The 18371-nt window shown below is 44.3% G+C and overlaps 1 protein-coding gene and 1 long non-coding RNA gene across 3 annotated transcripts in view; both read right to left on the bottom strand.

The window, feature by feature from the left end:
- PPM1H (protein phosphatase, Mg2+/Mn2+ dependent 1H) overlaps positions 1 to 5405 on the bottom strand; it is an 88223-nt gene extending 82818 nt beyond the window's left edge. Inside the window, exon 1 of the mRNA XM_083463599.1 lies at positions 4393 to 5405. Within this exon, the coding sequence (XP_083319725.1) occupies positions 4393 to 4676 (284 nt within the window). The 5' untranslated portion in view covers positions 4677 to 5405. The remainder of the gene's footprint in view (positions 1 to 4392) is intronic.
- Positions 5406 to 10415: 5010 nt separating this feature from the next.
- Positions 10416 to 18371, bottom strand: part of LOC310687977 — a 61934-nt gene continuing 53978 nt past the window's right edge. For both annotated transcript variants that reach the window (XR_014516702.1, XR_014516703.1), the window contains exon 3: positions 10416 to 10795. This is a non-coding gene — a long non-coding RNA (uncharacterized lncRNA). The remainder of the gene's footprint in view (positions 10796 to 18371) is intronic.

Here is an 18371-nt window from a genome sequence, read left to right as displayed (position 1 = left end):
TGTCCTAAAGCTATTATAATCTTAAAAGCATTCTGTCTCTCAGGTTAGTGCCACCAATTTTAATTGGATTCACTGATGAGCCTAACAGACTTAAAGGGGGGGGGACACTCATTAGGGGCATTACAGTTTATCTTAAAGATTCAGAGTAAAAATATAAACATTTTTTTCAGTCTAACATAAAAGAAAGGAAGGAAAAGAACAAAAGAAAAAGAAAACACCATCTCAATTTATTATCTGGTTACAAGGAAGTCCTTAGTAAAAATTCTGCAGGGTCACATTCCCTTCTTAAAGTTACTAATACTTCAACAATACACGCTCACATATACTTAAAATGACTCCCCCCCCCCCGAGCAGACTTGAAACAAAGCCTTTTCTGTTTTGCCACACAAAACTGGATGATCATTACAAGTTACCCGAGGAATAAAACCAAATGCCTAGCAGCAAGGAATAACCATCTCTTGTTACAATACAGAAAAGGGCGGACAGATTGTCAAAGCTTAATAGAACTCAATTTATCTGGTTGATAAAGCAACTACAAGAGAAGTTGGTCTCCCAGGCGAAGTCTTCAGTATAATGAACTAGCATGTACAGTAAGAATTTGTGATTCTTCTGCAGAACCCATACCAATAGTGGTAGAGAGGGGTTTCTGATCTAGTCTTCTGAAAGTCCCTGGGGTGAGATTTTGTTTTCGACAAAAACCAACTTCAATCACAAACAGAATATGGAAGGTAATAGCTACATGTCCCAATAAAGTACACAGAAGAGCAGTTCAACAAAGTACAGTATCTAAAAATTGGAGGGCATTTCATAGACATACACAACAATCCATTTGACGCAGTGTTAGAAACTCAAGATATATAATCTAATCGCCAAATAGCACCTTAAGCCTAGGCTGCAGTCACCACAATGGAATGTCTAGGCGCCATTTTTTGTTTGCAGTGGAACTTATTATTAGTAGTATTATTATTATTCATCATCTCATTTCTATACCACTTTGCATTTTAAAGAACAAATCTCAAAGCAGTTTACAACACATTAAAACATCAAATGAAGCAATCCAGAATAAAACAAATTCAAGCTTCAAGGAAAATATTTCAGATCCTCCTCTAAGTGACATTTTGCTTTCCCCAGTTGCCAACCTGGCAACCATAGATCTCCATGTGGCCACAAATGGACCCGTGCCAGTTGCAAAACACACCTGGTATCTGGCTAATTCTTAGGACTAAATTTCATTGCAAGTGATGTGGTTATCTTTCGAGTGAACGTGCATAAGTCTCTTTATTCCCCATCCTAGAGCCTGCAATGAAAAGCAAGGAAATAATCACATGACATATTAAGAGTACAGTGGTACCTCGGTTTACAAACTTAATCCGTTCCTGAAGTCCGTTCTTAAACCGAGGCGCACTTTCCCTAATGAGGCCACCCACCGTTTGGTTTCCGTTCGTAGACCGAGGTAAAGTTCGCAAACCGGAACACTACTTCTGGTTTTACGAAGTTCGTAAACCGAATCGTTCGTAAACAAGACTGTTCTTAAACAGATGTACCACTGTACTTGGGGTAATTCCCAGTAACCTGTAAAACAAAGAGGGGGAACCTGCAGCCCTCCAAAGGATAGGAGTCCATCTCCCATCAACCCCAACCAGCATAGCCAATGGTTGGGGACATTTGGAGTGCCACAGCTTCCCCAGCTCTGCTGAAAAAAGTCATCATCGTCCAAATTAACCTAATCCAGACTACATATAAACATTGACTGACTCCTTGTGCTCTTGATAGCAACACAAACAGTCGTACGACACCCACATTACACTGAATTTGTGCAGGTGAGACCTAAAGCCCTAACTTCACTGCGGTCAAGTGACACTGTTCACCGGTGAACGTAGCAAATATATGATTTATCATTTCTGGCAGCAATATCCCAACACACACGAGTCCCAGTGAACTCAGCGGGACTTATTCTGAGTTCTAATTTATCTATTTCTTCTCAGTGAGGGGAGATATGCAATCACTGCTCTCATCGTATTTAATCCTGCAATGCTAAGTTAAACTGTAAGTAAAATTCCAGTGAAATTTAATCATATATTTAAGTATCCACTCAGATGAGGACTTAAGTGGTTGCTTAACCTCTGGACTATGCCAAAAATGATTCGTTTGGCTGCTGGCCATCACTAAGCCCTTTTCAAGGAAACAACAGTGACATGACAAAGTGAAGTCATGAACCATAAGCAGCTACTGAATTGACCAGAAAGTTCTTCAACCATTAATCCTGCAGCATTATATTGAGAGATTGGCTACTAACTTCATTAGACAATGTGTTCCTTCTGAACTGGCCAACAGATCTTTTTATAGTTTGCTCCTTTTTTACTGCTTAACCATTAGAGTGCCTTCAATTTATAAATAAGCATTATGAATGGAAACAAATAAGACACAGCAGTAAGATTCAATTTGGTTATTGCTGAATGCAACGCAGCGTAGCTAGCCGAGACCTAATAAGGAGTTGGACAGGATCAGAGATCATCCTAATCTGCCTGCACAAACTTCATCACAGGTAAATGCTCTCTTTTATTTGTGTCCAGGGCTGCAGTAACATCATCTATCCCAAAAACATCTCCTGGGGGAGGGTGAAGCTTTCTGCTACCAGTTCAAAAGCTGCAGCTCCCTCCCATCTTATCAAAATATGCACTGCTGTAAACAAAATCCACACATTTTATTTTAGGAGATCACTGCTTCATTGTAAGCCTTCCACTCAGATGTTAAAAGCACACAATAAGCACAAAAATAATATAATGTGACACTTAAAACTGAAGAAGTTTGGAATCCGGAGAAAGATATATGCACGAAAAGCTACTGTAGTCTCCTTCATTCCACCTTCCTGATTCCTGCTTCCACAGCAAGAGAGTGATTCGTGTGCGGGGAGGATGGAAAATTTTGAGAATGGAACAGATCAATGACACACACTCCAGCCATCATCTTCGCAGCACAAGCCTGGAAAAGGGGGTGTGCGCTAAATGCCAGCCTCTCATTACCAAAACAGTAAGATAGCACCCTGTCTCTCTTTCTCTCTGCCTCCACCTCTCCCCATACATTCACAACACTTCCTAAACCCCTTCCGCATCAGTAGAAATAAACAATCCAGAGACTTGCAGTACACAGATCTACGGCAGAACAAAAATGCTACAGTCTTTGGGTGAAATCTGCACATGGGGGAGGGGGGAAGAGGAGAGAGAGACTCAAAGGGCAAACTTTCCGCATTTCATTTCCCTTCCCTTTTAATAACCCCATCAAAATTACTAGACCTAGATGAGAAAATCTCAAAGAGACACATGGAGTTGCAAAACCAGATGGTGCATGATGCACATGACCCGGTCAAAGATAAGCACTTTATGGCTACAGCATTATGTACGCTTGCACCCAGGAGTAAGTCTCATTAAAGTCAACCGAATTTATTTCCAAGTAAATATTTACAGTCAGGCTGTACCTCTATGCACACCCACTTGGGAGTAAAACCTACTGGATTCAAGAGGATTGGATTTTATATCAGATACGTTGAAGTAAACAGGACTTAAAAGCAACTTAACTTTTTGCACCCACTCAGAACAGACAATGAAGAAGTAAAAGCTGCCCCAAATCACCTGTGGGAGAGTATTTGACCGAACCAACCCAGCGCATCACATAAGAGGACTTAACCCAAAGCAGCATTTCTCAAGGTACCACCCCAAACACCTGAAGAGCAGGGCATTGGAGGTATGCACAGAGCACATTCCCATAACCACAAGTCGTAAATTTTGAATTGAGGAATGAGGGGGGAGGCTTCCAAAGGAAGATGACATACACACAGCCACACTACATGAGTCCACCTGCGACAGGATCTACCCACAGGGTGGCTGACCATTCCCTCCCAACAGAAAACCTGAAATAGTTCTTTCCCCTAGCCTCCACGCCCCCCATTTCCAGGGCTGAGTCAATCGCGACAGCTCAGCCCGTAGAGCATGAGACTCTTAACCCTCAGGGTCGTGGGTTCGAGCCCCACACGTTGGGCAAAAAGACCCCCGCATTGCAGGGGGTTGAGCTAGATGACCCAAGTGGTCCCTTGCCAACTCTACGCTTGTATGGTTCTCCCAGGATGATGGGAGAAGTTAAAGCTATATCCATCCAACCCCGGTTCGGAAAAGGAGTGTGCCGGGCTTCCTCCAGACGCTGAGGTTCAGGCAGGTGATCCTATCCCGGCCTCTCCCCCCTTCCCAGCTGCAGCAGCGCCCTTGGAGAGGGGACGTGGGCGCGCCTCCTCTCCAAGGCGCACCGGCAGCCGAAGGGGGGACGGGACGCTGCCGGCCGTCCTCCTGCTTCGGGACACGGCGGCTTAAGGGGGGGGGTGGTCTGTGCCTGGCTACTCACTCGGCGTATCCCGTGGTCCAGGGCAGGCGCTTGGTCTCCTTGTTGAGGATGAGGATAGGCCGGGCGATGTGGTCGGCGGAGCACTCGACCTCGTCCGGAGACAGAGCCAGGAACTCGGGTCTGCCGTAGGGGAAGCGCAGCGGCAGGTCCATGCCTCCTCCACCACTACCGCCGCCGCCGCCGCCTCCTCCACCTCCTCCACCACCGCCGCTGCCGTGATCCGAGCTGCCAGCCATGATGCCTCCCATGAAATTGGCCACCGCAGACTTCACCCGAGTCAGCATAGTACTCCTGCCGCCGGCCGCACCGGCGGGGCCGGGGGAAGCACCATCCAGCTCGCGCCGGGAGGCAGGCAGGCAGGCGCGCAGGGCGGCGGCGGAGCGGCGGCGGAGGGGCGGAGGGGGAATCACGCGGCTTAGGCGGCCGCCGCTGCTGCTGCTGTTGCTCCCGCCGACGCGGCCAGCGCCGTCCCTGCAGGAGAGACGCTGCTGCTTCCGCAATGGAGGAGCCGCTGCATGGAGCAAAGCACGGTGTTCAGGGACCAGCGCGCAGCCACAGAGCCCCGAGCTGGACGCCGCGCCGTCGCCGGGGAGCGCTCCTCATGGCGGGGGCGTCGAGCGGGTCCCGGCTTCTCCCTCTTCTCTTCTTTCCCTCAGCGCGGATTGCCGAACTCGACCCGAGCGGCTGCTGCCCGCGCCGAGTCACGTGACGATAATAAAGCTGGCCTCCGACGACGCGGGAACTTCCTGCTCCGTGAGCTGCAGACGCAGAGGCAGGCGGGGGACTCGGCCCCGAAGATCCTGCGGCAACAGAGACGCCTCTCTCGCGCGCCCTCTTCCCGTGCGCGGCTTGGCGTAGCGGGGAAAACGCGCTGGAAGATAAAGGGGCGGGGAAGCAGAGGAGCAGGCGAGGAGGTCTCCTGCAGACCAAGGAGACGACAACACCACGAGGGACGTTGCTCTGGGACAGGTTTTTTTTTGGGGGGGGGACATAGAAGCCTCCCCCCACTAAAATATTTGAATGGGCCGGCTCCCCTACCCCACGTCTTTCAAATTAAAGATTGTTTCAAATTTGGTGGTGCAATGGCATACATAGAGTAAAGCAAGGCCCTTTGTATGATGGCACATAAGGTCATCATTTGTTTGTCTCACTTTTAGTACAGGAAATCTTGGGGCAGTGGCATAGCGTGGGGGGGTGCAGGCTTGGCCGGCCGCCCCAGGCGCAACATCTGGGGGTTAGGGTTAGGGGGCGCAAATCCACGGGTTAGGGGGCGCAAATTACTTGCCTTGCCCCGGGTGCTGACAACCCACGCTACGCCACTGCTTGGGGAAATGTGGAGGGTCTGATCATGGGCATTGCCATTCAAATGGGGGGGTGCCGTGTCATGTGATTGATTATGCGGGGCAGTGTTTGCCCTGCCCCCCCATATTTTAGTCAAATTGGCACCCCTTGTGGCAGACCTACATTTTGGGGGGGCCTGAAGCTGGAACTGTTAGCCCCATGGCCAGCAGCAGTGAGGTCAGAGTGGGGGGTTGTTCCAAAGCAGCTCAAAATGCCTTTACAACATCTGTGCCTGTACTACTGACTCTCCAACTTTGGGATTACTGAAATATACCCACACACAAAAATAGACAATTTGAGTTGTGTGCATGAGTCAAACTGGGTCTACTAGATGCAAAAAATTAAAGCAATGTGGACCAGAGCCCCTTTTGAGGTCCCTCGGAGATTAGGGGCCTTGAAGCTTAAGCTTTATTGGTTTTAAAGTTTTACATCCCTGCTTTGGGATGGAGGGCAAGCCCTCAACCACAATAGAATAGGCAAGAGTTAGCAGAGCAAAGCCTACGTACGTGTATACTCAGAAGTAAGACCTATTTCAGTTGGACTTTCTCCCAGGTGGGATTGCAGCCTATAGAGGTGAGCAGTCTGAAGGTGCCGTATTTTTCACCCATAGGACACACCTAGTTTTTGGGGGGCTGAATAAAGAAAAAAAATATTATTCCCCCCCCCCCAGCCGCGGAAACTCCCGCAGGGCTCCTTAGGCTGCGGATATCTGCCCGAAGCGTGGAGCGCTCTGCTTCAGCGCGCCCCACGCTCTGTGCAGCAGGCTGCTATCCGCAGCCTAGGGAGCCCTGCGGGAACTCCTGCGGGCTCCGCAGGCTTACGGATAGCTTCCTGAAGCCTGGAGAGAGAGGGGGGTTGATGCGCACCGACCCCTCTCGCTCTCCAAGCTTCAGTGAAAGCCTGCATTCGCCTCATAGGACGCACACACATTTCCCCTTCATTTTTGGAGGGGGAAAAGTGCGTCCTATAGGGCGAAAAATATGGTATTTATTGGGGCAAAGGTGCCTTATACTAATAGCTTTAACCTATCTGATGTCTCAGTTGTGCACCCACCCAAACATACCATGAAAGAAGACAGAAGGCTGCATGCAGACATATGAATGCTAAAAAGACAACATAGAGGCAACATGGTGGAAATATTTAAAAATATCAAAACAGGAGTTTCATATGGCACTTGCTCATAACAAATGGGATAGGTTTCAAGCTTCCTACAACAAGCTGTTCTTCCATACAAAAATGACAACATATGTAGAACACAATGTGCTTTCTCACTTTCGCCATATTCACACCATACATCTAAAGTAATATGATAAGACTTCGAGCAGTCATGGAATAATTATCATAGTTATGGGAATATGACTATGTAATATTATGTATTATTATTATAATCATGGAATTCCCCTGAATAATTTTTAGAGTTATAATTTGTTAAGGGTGCTGAAAGTAGTTAGGAGACCTCTATTATCCTCACAAAGCTAGAATTCCCAGAGTGATTTAACATCCAATCCCTTTTCTTTGGGAATTGTAGTTGACTCTTACCCAAGTCATTCACCATCCAAAGTAAGAAAATAAGGCAGAGTCATCTCAATGGTAACACCTCCTTTGTTGAATCCTCTCCAGGGAATTTTACCAGGCACCAACATTAATATTATATAATCCTAGAATCGTAAGGGACCCTAAAGGTCCTCTAGTCCAACCCCCTACAGTGGAGGAATCTCAACACGTGGTCTCCCATCCAACTTGAAACCATACCAGACCCTGCTTAGCTTTGCAAATGTAAGGTAATGGTAAAGGGACCCCTGACCATTAGGTCCAGTCGTGACCGACTCTGGGGTTGCGGCGCTCATCTTGCTTTATTGGCCAAGAGAGCCGGCGTACAGATTCCGGGTCACGTGGCCAGCATGAATAAGCTGCTTCTGGCGAACCAGAGCAACACGGAAACGCCGTTTACCTTCCCGCCGGAAGAAGAAGAAGAAGAGTTTGGATTTGATATCCCGCCTTTCACTCCCTTTAAGGAGTCTCAAAGCGGCTAACATTCTCCTTTCCCTTCCTCCCCCACAACAAACACTTTGTGAGGTGAGTGGGGCTGAGTGAGTGGGTGACTAGCCCAAGGTCACCCAGCAGCTGCATGTGGAGGAGCGGAGACGCGAACCCGGTTCCCTAGATTACGAGACTACCGCTCTTAACGACTACACCACACTGGCTCTCACACTTTGACGTGCTTTCAAACTGCTAGGTTGGCAGGAGCAGGGACCAAGCAACGGGAGCTCACCCCATCGCGGGGATTCGAACCACCAACCTTCTGACCGGCAAGTCCTAGGCTCTGTGGTTTAACCCACAGCACCACCCATATCCCTTTGCAAAAGTACTTGCAGTTTTATTGCTGCACTATTATCCTTTAAGTTTTTGTTCTCTCAGTCTTTAATATGCATTTTACTATTGTTATATATTTCATTTATTTATTTTATCTTGTTTTCGTAAACCACCCTATAAGCTTTACTGCAGGGCAGTGGATACAAGTCTTGAAAACAAACGTAAGTTTTAAAAAATGGAAGATAGATGGTCTTCTCAAGGTTCTACCAATTTAATATGGAGACGAATGGAGGTAGTGAGAGATTTTACTTTCTTGGGCTCCATGATCACTGCAGATGATGACAGCAGTCACAAAAGGAGAAGAGCGATGACAAACCTAGACAGCATCTTAAAAAGCAGAGACATCACCTTGCCAAAATAGGTCCCTATTGTTAAAGCTATGGTTTTCCCAGTAATGATGTATAGAAGTGAGAGCTGGACCATAAAGAAGGCTGGTCACCGAAGAATTGATGCTTTTGAATTATGGTGCTGGAGGAGACTCTCAAGAGACCCATGGACTGCAAGAAGATCAAACCTCTCTATTCTGAAGGAAATCAGCCCTGAGTGCTCACTGGAAGAACAGATCCTGAAGCTGAGGCTCCAAATACTTTGGCCACCTCATGAGAAGAAAAGACTCCCTGGGAGAGAGTTGGAAAAGATTGAGAGCACAGGGGAAAGGGGGCAACAGAGGACGAGATGGTTGGACAGTGTTTCCAAGGCTACTAACATGAGTTTGACCAAACTGCTGGAGGCAGTGGAAGACAGGAGTGCCTGGCATGCTCTGATCCATGGGGTCACAAAGAGCTGGACACGACTAAACAACAACAACAACAAATTATATCAAAACATAGAAGAGAAATTTGTGGATAAATGGTGCATAGGGCAGGGTTACAATTTCTATATAAACAAAAGTTACCAAGGTGTGTCAGGGACAATTCTACCTAGGAAACTTTCACTGTAGCATTTATACTGATTAGTAGATTTGGAAGAAAGCCAAAACAGAGAACAAACAATCTACATGGGGTTATTTTTTCCAGGGTTATAAATATCCTGTCATATTAATTATTATTTTTAAAAAAATATTTGCTTATATTGCACATATATACATTCAAATCAGGATACACACACTTAAAAGAAAATAGAGAAATACAAAAGTATAATAAGATCTTTTTTAAAAAAAATAGGAAAAAATAAAGCTAGAAGCACCGAAAGGGAAAAAAAGAACAAAGAATATAAATATATACATTTCATTAATTCATTTAAACCTTAAAAAAGAAAAGAAAAGAAGAAAACAAAAAGGAGAGGAAAGACACAAATACATATATAATTCATTCTTCAAAAACTAACACATATCAAATGAAAAAAGAAACACACCGATTGTGGACTTCCGCCAACTTCACTACAGTTCATTATTTTCTAATTAAAGTCTATCTATCTGTATTTTCAGTATATCCCTCATCTTGGTATCAGGGAGCTTTTTCCTTTGCGGGGTTATTCTAAACACAGCCAAATCTTGGCCGTTGAGCCACAAGCTGACTGGTTTTTCTGGTTAAAGGGTAGTAAAAAGCCTTGTAAATCAAGTAGTTTTTAAAGATTCCTTGTGAAAGAGTATGTTTTGTATTTGTGAAAAATTGTGTTATGTGTTTTTATATTTTTGTATTGTAAAATGAATAAAAAATAACAATAAAAAAGAATATGTTTTGAGTGTATTAACATTTTATTGCATTTGTTTTTATCAAGGTACAAAGATTTCACTGTATTTTTATTTCCTTATGTTTGTTGGTTTAGGGGCATACAGAGAAATAGTATCTTTGACAGAAATAAGCTGGATTCCCAATCTTAAATCATCGTAATTTAACCAGTTCCATATTTCTCTGTCCTAAAACCCAGTCTCAAGCAGCCTGATTGCTTGGGTATATGCTCAGTTTCTTATCTAGGAAGCCTGTCTAACACAAGAAAACCAGAATGTGAATTATGTCATGCAGACATACTTGTAGAACAGCATTTCCCCTGCACCTGCAAGGGTTCTTGAAAACCTTATTTGGCTACTTTTCTATTATTGGCTAGATTTTCAGTCCTTTTCCTGATTGGCCAAGTAGCCTTGTACAATAATTCTGATAAGATCAATTTTCAAAATCTGAAAAGGATCTGGGAGGGAGAATTTGGGAGCAAGGGTCTGTTTTTATTTTTGACCAGTAGCCTCATGAGGCAGTGGTACTTACCTAGGGGGGCCACAGTTGTTCAGCTTCTCTGGGGAGACCCAGTGATCTAACAGTGATCTACCACAGACGTCCAGTGATCTATCGGTAGATCACGATCTACCTGTTGGACATGCCTGTTATATATTTTCTGAATCTCAGGGCCAGACATGGATGCTTTGCTTTTAGAAAAGTAGTACTGTATCTGTTTAAAAAGGCCTTTACCTCAGATGGCCTACAAACACCTCTGTTCAGTGTCTGCCTGTAGGGTGCCTCTAACCCATGAGTTCAAGTGCCATGGGGCACACTGAGCGCATGATTTTTGAAGATGGAAGAATTTCCAAGGACGCAATTCTCCCTAGCAGCACAGTGAGTTGTATTTACTGTATTATGGTATTGCATTACCCTTGTAAGTGCAGCCAGGACAGAATCGCCGTGAACTGTTTGATGAGATCTGGCATGCAGCAGCTTGAGGATATGTTGTCAGTTCTCTTCTATAAATACAAACAACTCTGCAAAAAAAGAAAGAGCCATGAATAAGCTGAGGGACATTTTTCATCTACCACGCCTGAATTTTGCAGTCATATATTCATCAGATGGCAAAATTTACAAGCAGCCTCTCCATTAGGTCTGTCACAGGAGAGGAGTTTTTTGGGTCACAGAACAAATACTGTTGCAAAGCTGTATTATAATTATTATTAGATAATGAAAGGGTTCCCCAAAAACATCAGCACTGCAATCTGGGTGATATGGGCTAACGCTAACCATGTTGAATATAGGGAATTCTAATATTAAGCCTTTCATTTCTGATTCCAGAAGTCCAAGCCAAATATTTTTAGTCATCAAAAAGATGCCACAAACTGCAGTAAGAAAAGAGCACTGGTAGCACGGTCAGTTCTATATTTTCTGGTGCTGTAAACAAGACCATATTGATTCCCCAGTGTTATTTTTAAAGCTTTCCTCTCCATTTGCTCTTCTATGCAGGAAGAGAGGGGGAAAATCTGCTAATTATGGCATAGAGAAAAAATTGGTCTGTTTTGAACTGTCTTTGCTGTGTAATTCTAGAGCCGTAGCAAGGCAATCAAATAGCCTTCTCTGGCTTTTGGGTCTTCCTTTTTTTAAAAAAAAAAGAACAACAGCCGCTTGCTCAATGTTTGACTTACTTCAATGGGGGTAAGATACATGCACAAACCCAGTTGCCTAAGATTGCCTAAAAAGGAACCTCACAATCCATCCAGGTTATTCAGACAGAAGAAGATACAGTGGTACCTCGGGTTACAGACACTTCAGGTTACAGACGCTTCAGGTTACAGACTCCACTAACCCAGAAATAGTACCTCAGGTTAAGAACTTTGCTTCAGGATGAGAACAGAAATCATGTGGCGGTGGCGCAGCAGCAGCAGGAGGCCCCATTAGCTAAAGTGGTACCTCAGGTTAAGAACAGTTTCAGGTTAAGAACAGACCCCCAGAACGAATTAAGTCCTTAACCCGAGGTACCACTGTAGTTCACTTTTTCTCTCTTCTCCGTTCTAGCTCCATCTCCTTCCCCATCCTTGGCCACATCCACACCATATATTAAAAGTACTTTGATACACCTTTAAACAGTCATAGCTTCCCTCAAAGAATTCTGGGACTGAGAGTTGTTAGGAGCCCTAGTCCCACTACGCTACATTTCTCAGAGTTCCCAGAGGGATCTTAGGGGAATAGGGATTGCCTAACAACTCTCAGCACTCTCATCAAACTACAGCTCCCAGAATTCTTTGGGGGAAGTTGTCACTGTTTAAAGTGGCATCATAGTACTTTAAATGTGATTGCGGCCAGAGTCTCCTTCCTGGCTTGCTTAATTTATCTAAAGCATTCCTACGCTTTTACAGAAGGCATTTGTTTAAAGCACTGATTGGTTTACAAAAAGGAAAACTGCAACTCAAAGCAATTTTTTTAAAAAAAAAGATATTTATTGAAAGTTTTTAAGATATAACAAAAAAAGAAAAATAAACATACAAAATAAAAAACAGTTAAAAACACACATTAATTTTCAATAACATAACTTCCATACACTTATTTCCTCGGACCTCCTCATACCTCCCTTCTTTGTATTCCAGTTCGATTTGTTAGTTCAGCAAATCCTTACCATTAAACTTTTACCCATATGTAAAACCTTTTATTTTCATATCTCTTAAAGCATTACAGCTGGAAACCGCTTGGTTTCTATCCAACATCCTTCTAGCTTTCATTAATTTTACAATGTTTCTGTAAGTAGTCTTTAAATTTCTTCCAGTCTTCTTTCACCAACTCTTCTCCCTGGTCTCGGATTCTGCCTGTCATTTCTGCCAATTCCATGTAGTCAATCACCTTCATCTGCCACTCTTCCAAGGTGGGTAGATCTTGTGTCTTCCAATACTTTGCAATAAGTATTCTTGCTGCTGTTGTTGCATACATTAAAAAAGTTCTATCCTTCTTTGACACCAATTGGCCGACAATGCCCAGGAGAAAGGCCTCTGGTTTCTTCAGGAAGGTATACTTAAATACCTTTTTCAATTCATTATATATCATTTCCCAGAAGGCCTTAATCTTTGGGCACGTCCACCAAAGGTGAAAGAATGTACCTTCAGTTTCTGTACATTTCCAGCATTTATTATCGGGCAAATGATAAATTTTTGCAAGCTTGACTGGGGTCATGTACCACCTGTATATCATTTTCATAATATTCTCTCTTAAGGCATTACATGCCGTAAACTTCATACCTGTGGTCCATAACTGTTCCCAGTCAGCAAACATAATATTATGTCCAACATCCTGTGCCCATTTAATCATAGCAGATTTCACTGTTTCATCCTGAGTATTCCATTTCAACAGCAAATTATACATTATTGACAAATTCTTAGTTTTGGGTTCTAACAGTTCTGTTTCTAATTTTGACTTTTCCACCTGGAAAAGTGCAACTCAAAGCAAAATTAATATCTAGCCAACTATCTTAAAATTCCTAAAAACAGCCATTATCTTACCATGCCAGGAAATAAATAAGGCTGCAATCCTAACCCCACTTCTGGGAGTACGTCCCATAGAAGTCACTAGGGCTCATTTCTGAGGAGGCATGGTTAGATTTGTGCTGTAAATCAATATGGATTTATGAAGATAGTGAAGGCCCTTTGGCTGCCATTGGTTTTAAATCATAGCTGGCTATGATTAAAAGCTCAAATAGAGCATGAAACCTGTTCTGGGGGGAGAAAATGCACAGCTTTTTTTTTTCTTCCCTCTGCTGCATATTGAAACCAAAATAGCAGAATGAGAGCATCTCAATAAGCTAGGCGTTCCATTTGAGTCCCGGAATAATTATTATTTTTATCCTCCTCCTCGTCATTTTCTTGCTTTATTATTTTATGAATTCCCTTTCATATAAATTAAATCCCAGACCATTCTGCTGTCTTCAGTTGTGGGCTTTCTTATAAGGATTGCTGCATGCGTGTAAAGAAGAGAAGGGACAATTGGTTTCTTAATCGCCAAAAGAGAGGGAGCGCATAGTTGGGGGAGGGAGAACAAAAGAGGACATAAAAGGTAAAGGGACCCCTGACCATTAGGTCCAGTCGTGACCAACTCCGGGGTTGCGGTGCTCATCTCGCTTTATTGGCCGAGGGAGCCGGCATACAGTTTCTGGGTCATGTGGCCAGCAAGACTAAGCCGCTTCTGGTGAACCAGAGCAGCGCACGGAAACGCCATTTACCTTCCCACCGGAGTGGTACCTATTTATCTACTTGCACTTTGACGTGCTTTTGAACTGCTAGGTTGGCAGGAGCTGGAACCGAGCAACGGGAGCTCACCCCGTCACGGGGATTCGAACCGTCAACCTTCTGATCAGCAAGTCCTAGGCTCTGTGGTTTAACCCGCAGGGCCACATGTGTCCCATTAAAAGAGGACATAGATTTGCATTAAATTTGTGCCAAATTTGCTGCTACTTCACCTTGCCTCTCGCCCACCCCCAACCTCCTGGTAGCAGGGGCGCAATGGGGTGGAGGTCAGGTGCGTGTCACAACCTCAGCACACCGTCTGCTACTGCCTGCTTCTTAGTTTGGATCCCTGAGGGCAGGTTGCTTGGGAAAATAGCCAACTGCTGTGAAAATGCAGAGAACTGAATGTAAGAATGAGAAACCAAACGGACAGATTGCCCTTCTCTACTAGTAGCGCAAGTGTGCTCCTGACCCAAATATCTCGACACTCACAAGTTTCTCTACAGAGGTCTGAATTGAGGTTCTGTTCGCATTGAGCTGCATGCAGGACTCACCATTGCAGGGAGACCACTAGTTGCGTTCAGCTGAACGCAACCTTGAAACCCTTTTGTGCAAAGCTCTGAAGAGGAACCTGCATGCACACCATAGGAACCAATTCCTGGGGGCCGTGGGGGGCCCCCACAAAACTGATGGGCATTCCCATTCAGATGCTGTGTGTGTACTGTGTCATGTGATCAATTATGCTAGGGTTGCCATATTTCAAACAGTGAAAAAAAATCTGTGGGTAATTTTTTTGCCAAAGCTGTTGAGGTTTCTTTTAGTTTTTTTGGGGGGGGGGGAATCGCAAAGAATGCCATTTTTGAGCTATTTTTATGGGGAAACGGCACTGCCAACATGGGACATGTTCCCTGTCTCCTCCAAGACGCTGCTGAGGACTGCAGTATTCCAGATATATTCCTAGATTATGCGGGGCAGGGCTTATCTCTGCCCCCACAATATTTTATTCAGGTTGGAACTCCTGGTGCACACATGTCTGCCCCCAGCCCATAATAAGCCACCATGTTATCAGGTGAATGCTTGAACAGGGTTACAACATTGTTAAAATGGCTGCAAGACAATATTTAGTTAGATCTGAAACTGTCAGTGATAAATGTTGCTGCATAATCTTTTCCTTCTCCAGTAAGCTTGCTATTCCGCATGACTGTCAGTACTGAGTTTTATTTAATTCAATATCTTCTGTTGGATTAATGCTGGTAATGTAAAATATATAAAATATTTATTATATGGCCTCTTCTTCTATATCATTCAGACCCGTCACAGAGAGTCTAAATTGAATTATAGATAATTGTTAAGTCTGTTCCAGGTCCTTGTTTCACCCAAACCTCCCAGTATTCTTTACTAAAGAACAAGAATAAATATTGCTTTGCCTTTTTTAAACCCGTCTCATATCTTAAAGTAGGTCATGCCACTATGTGCCAATTTCAAAGGAAAGTGTCCTATAAATACAGAACATAATCTTAAAAGATCTCCAGCCTTCCATTGAAGTTATTTTTAAAAAAATCTACTATATTCGTTTAGCAAATAATTGTATGACACACGTTAAACATTTTTAAGCATAATATTGTTGCATGCCGCCCCAATCTCCAAGCAGTGAGGGACAGCAGAGACTGTGGTGTCTTTAATATATATGGTTTATTTACACATTTATACAACCTGAGCCTACGATGGAGGGGCTCACAGCATTAACATTCTAATAATGTCTTGCTTCTCCCATAACCACAGTCTTGGATCCCAGCAGAAATCAAGCATGCCTCTGTCTCTCAGCTGTCCAGCCTGCTTCTAGTTCACACACCTCAACTTTGGCCTTTGTCTTTCTAACAGGCCCACCTATTTTCCCTCTGGCACAGAGCTACTTCTGTTGTTACTTTAACAATCCATACATTGGGGAGAGGCATTACCAAGAAACTTGCGTGACTATTCCAGCAATTGAATCCTTGTTGGATGCAGAAATTAGAAGTGACTCAGACATACAGCCTACACGCCGCTGCCGCTGCCACCCCTCCCCACCTCAAAACAATATGTAATATTTTTAAAACCACTCTGTGATGCTTTGATAATGAAGAATGGTCTAAATGTTTTGTTAATGAATAAATAGTGTATAACAAGGAGGGAACCTAATTTACCTTTCCTTTCCCCCCATGTTACTGTTTTAGCCAAGCTATTAAGAAGACGAGTGCTGACTTCAAGGGAGTTGGATGGGCAGAGATTGGGAGCTGGCACAGTGGTGATTCAGTACAGTGGTACCTCGGGTTAAGTACTTAATTCGTTCTGGAGGTCCGTTCTTAACCTGAAACTGTTCTTAACCTGAAGCACCACTTTAGCTAATGGGGCCTCCTGCTGCTGCCGCACCGCCGGAACACAATTTCTGTTCTCATCCTGAAGCAAAGTTCTTAACCTGAAGCACTATTTCTGGGTTAGTGGAGTCTGTAACCTGAAGCGTATGTAACCTGAAGCGTATGTAACCCGTGGTACCACTGTGCCGCAGTTTCATCATTGCCCCTAAAATACTGCAGAGTTCTACCAGCTAGTGTAGTGGCTGCTAGTGATGCACGTGCATATTCTAGGCTGAATCTTGTCCAGGAAGAAAAGTTGAGGCACCTGGACAGAGTGGCCTCTTGATAGGGACAGGGGAAAAAATTGATTCAGTTTGCATTTAAATAGGAACTTTCTAATTGTCACTTTCTGAAGCAATATGCAAACCAAAACAGCCACCCTTGGAAATTCACACTTTTCCTGAATTTGCAATGCAAAAAACCCAGCTCCTTGGGAGAAGGGGGCAGAGCCTTTTCCTTTGCTTTTCTAGCAACTGGCCTGAAAGAAAGAGAGAGAGAGAGAGAGAGAGAGAGAGAGAGAGAGAGAGAAAGAGAGAGAGAAAGCCAGGTGAGAGCCTTTAACAACATTTAGTCCAACTTTTGAGGGGCATATTAGGAAACACTATGGCTAATTGTGATCATTTACTTAGTGATCATTGTACTTCGTCACTGGACTCATTAGCTTTTATGAATTTTCTAGCTGCTGGCATTTGACTGCTTTGGGTTTGGGACAAATTTACAAACTTCTTAGAACAAGAACAATCAAAGCTTGTCATTGCCAGTTTGCATTTGGTACCACTTCACTGGCAATCAACTAACCATAACTGCATTTTAATGGCCATAGTGCCTGGAGACTGGCTATGCAAACAGGAGGTAGGCCGAATTAAATCCCTCTTGCTTGTGTTTATGCAACTGTAAATTATGCAGAATAATATTTACCAACCAAACTTCCCAGAAGTATTTCATGATTTAATATTCCAACCTTAATAATATATATGTTCTTGGAATATGCAGGGGTTTTGATCTAGAGATCAAGCTTGGAACTCAGGCTCATATATTTCCACGCTTTGCTTTGCTCCATATTTTGTGATTTTTAAATCTCTGCTGGGACTGTCTCAAAAAAGAGTACTTGCCCCCAACCCAGTGGCGTAGCGTGGGTTGTCAGCACCCGGGGCAAGGCAAGTAATTTGCGCCCCCTAACCCGTGGATTTGCGCCCCCTAACCCGTGGATTTGCGCCCCCTAACCCTAACCCCCAGGTGTTGCGCCCGGTGCGGCCGGCCCCCCCTGCACCCCCCACGCTACGCCACTGCCCCAACCTGGATCTAGGCATCCAGCGATTTCCCCTTTTAAATTTACCATATCCAGTGCTACTTTTCTAGAAAAAGAGGGGCCGGAACTCACCATGAATACCTCCCTTGTTCTCTTATAATGGCAATGGCACCCACCTGAGAGGTGCTGGAACTGAGTTCCATTGAGTTCTGGCTGAAAAAAAGCCCTGGCCATATCTATTTCATTCTTTTCCCAGCCAACACATTCGACCCCAAAACAAAGTTAATTCACATTCAGCCTTCTTGGCAATTGTGAGAACTACTTTCAGAGATTTTTGAACTACAGTGGTACCTATGGTTGCGAACGGGATCTGTTCCGGAGGCCCATTCGCAACATGAAAAGAGCGCAACCCGCAGTGGCATGTCTGCGCACATGCGGGTTGTGATTCGCCGCTTCTGGGCAGGCGCGTGACGCCATTTTGCGCTTCTGCGCATGCACGAGCGGCGAAACCCAGAAGTAACCCTTTCCGGTACTTCCAGGTCGCCGCGGGACGTAACCTGAAAGAACGTTAACAGGAAGCGGACATAACATGAGGTATGACTGTAATGCAGTTCATTCCAAGCACTGAATATCGCAAAGTACCTAGTGATGTTCAGCAGCATATTCTATGAACGCATGCTGATCGAAGGATCCACCCTTAGTACCTGGTTTTCTACTTCTA

The sequence above is a fragment of the Podarcis liolepis genome (assembly GCF_965112155.1).
Source record: "Podarcis liolepis genome assembly, chromosome: 10".
Taxonomy (NCBI): domain Eukaryota; kingdom Metazoa; phylum Chordata; class Lepidosauria; order Squamata; family Lacertidae; genus Podarcis; species Podarcis liolepis.
Note: the sequence above shows the minus strand (reverse complement) of the source record. Positions and strands in the feature narration are given on the sequence as shown.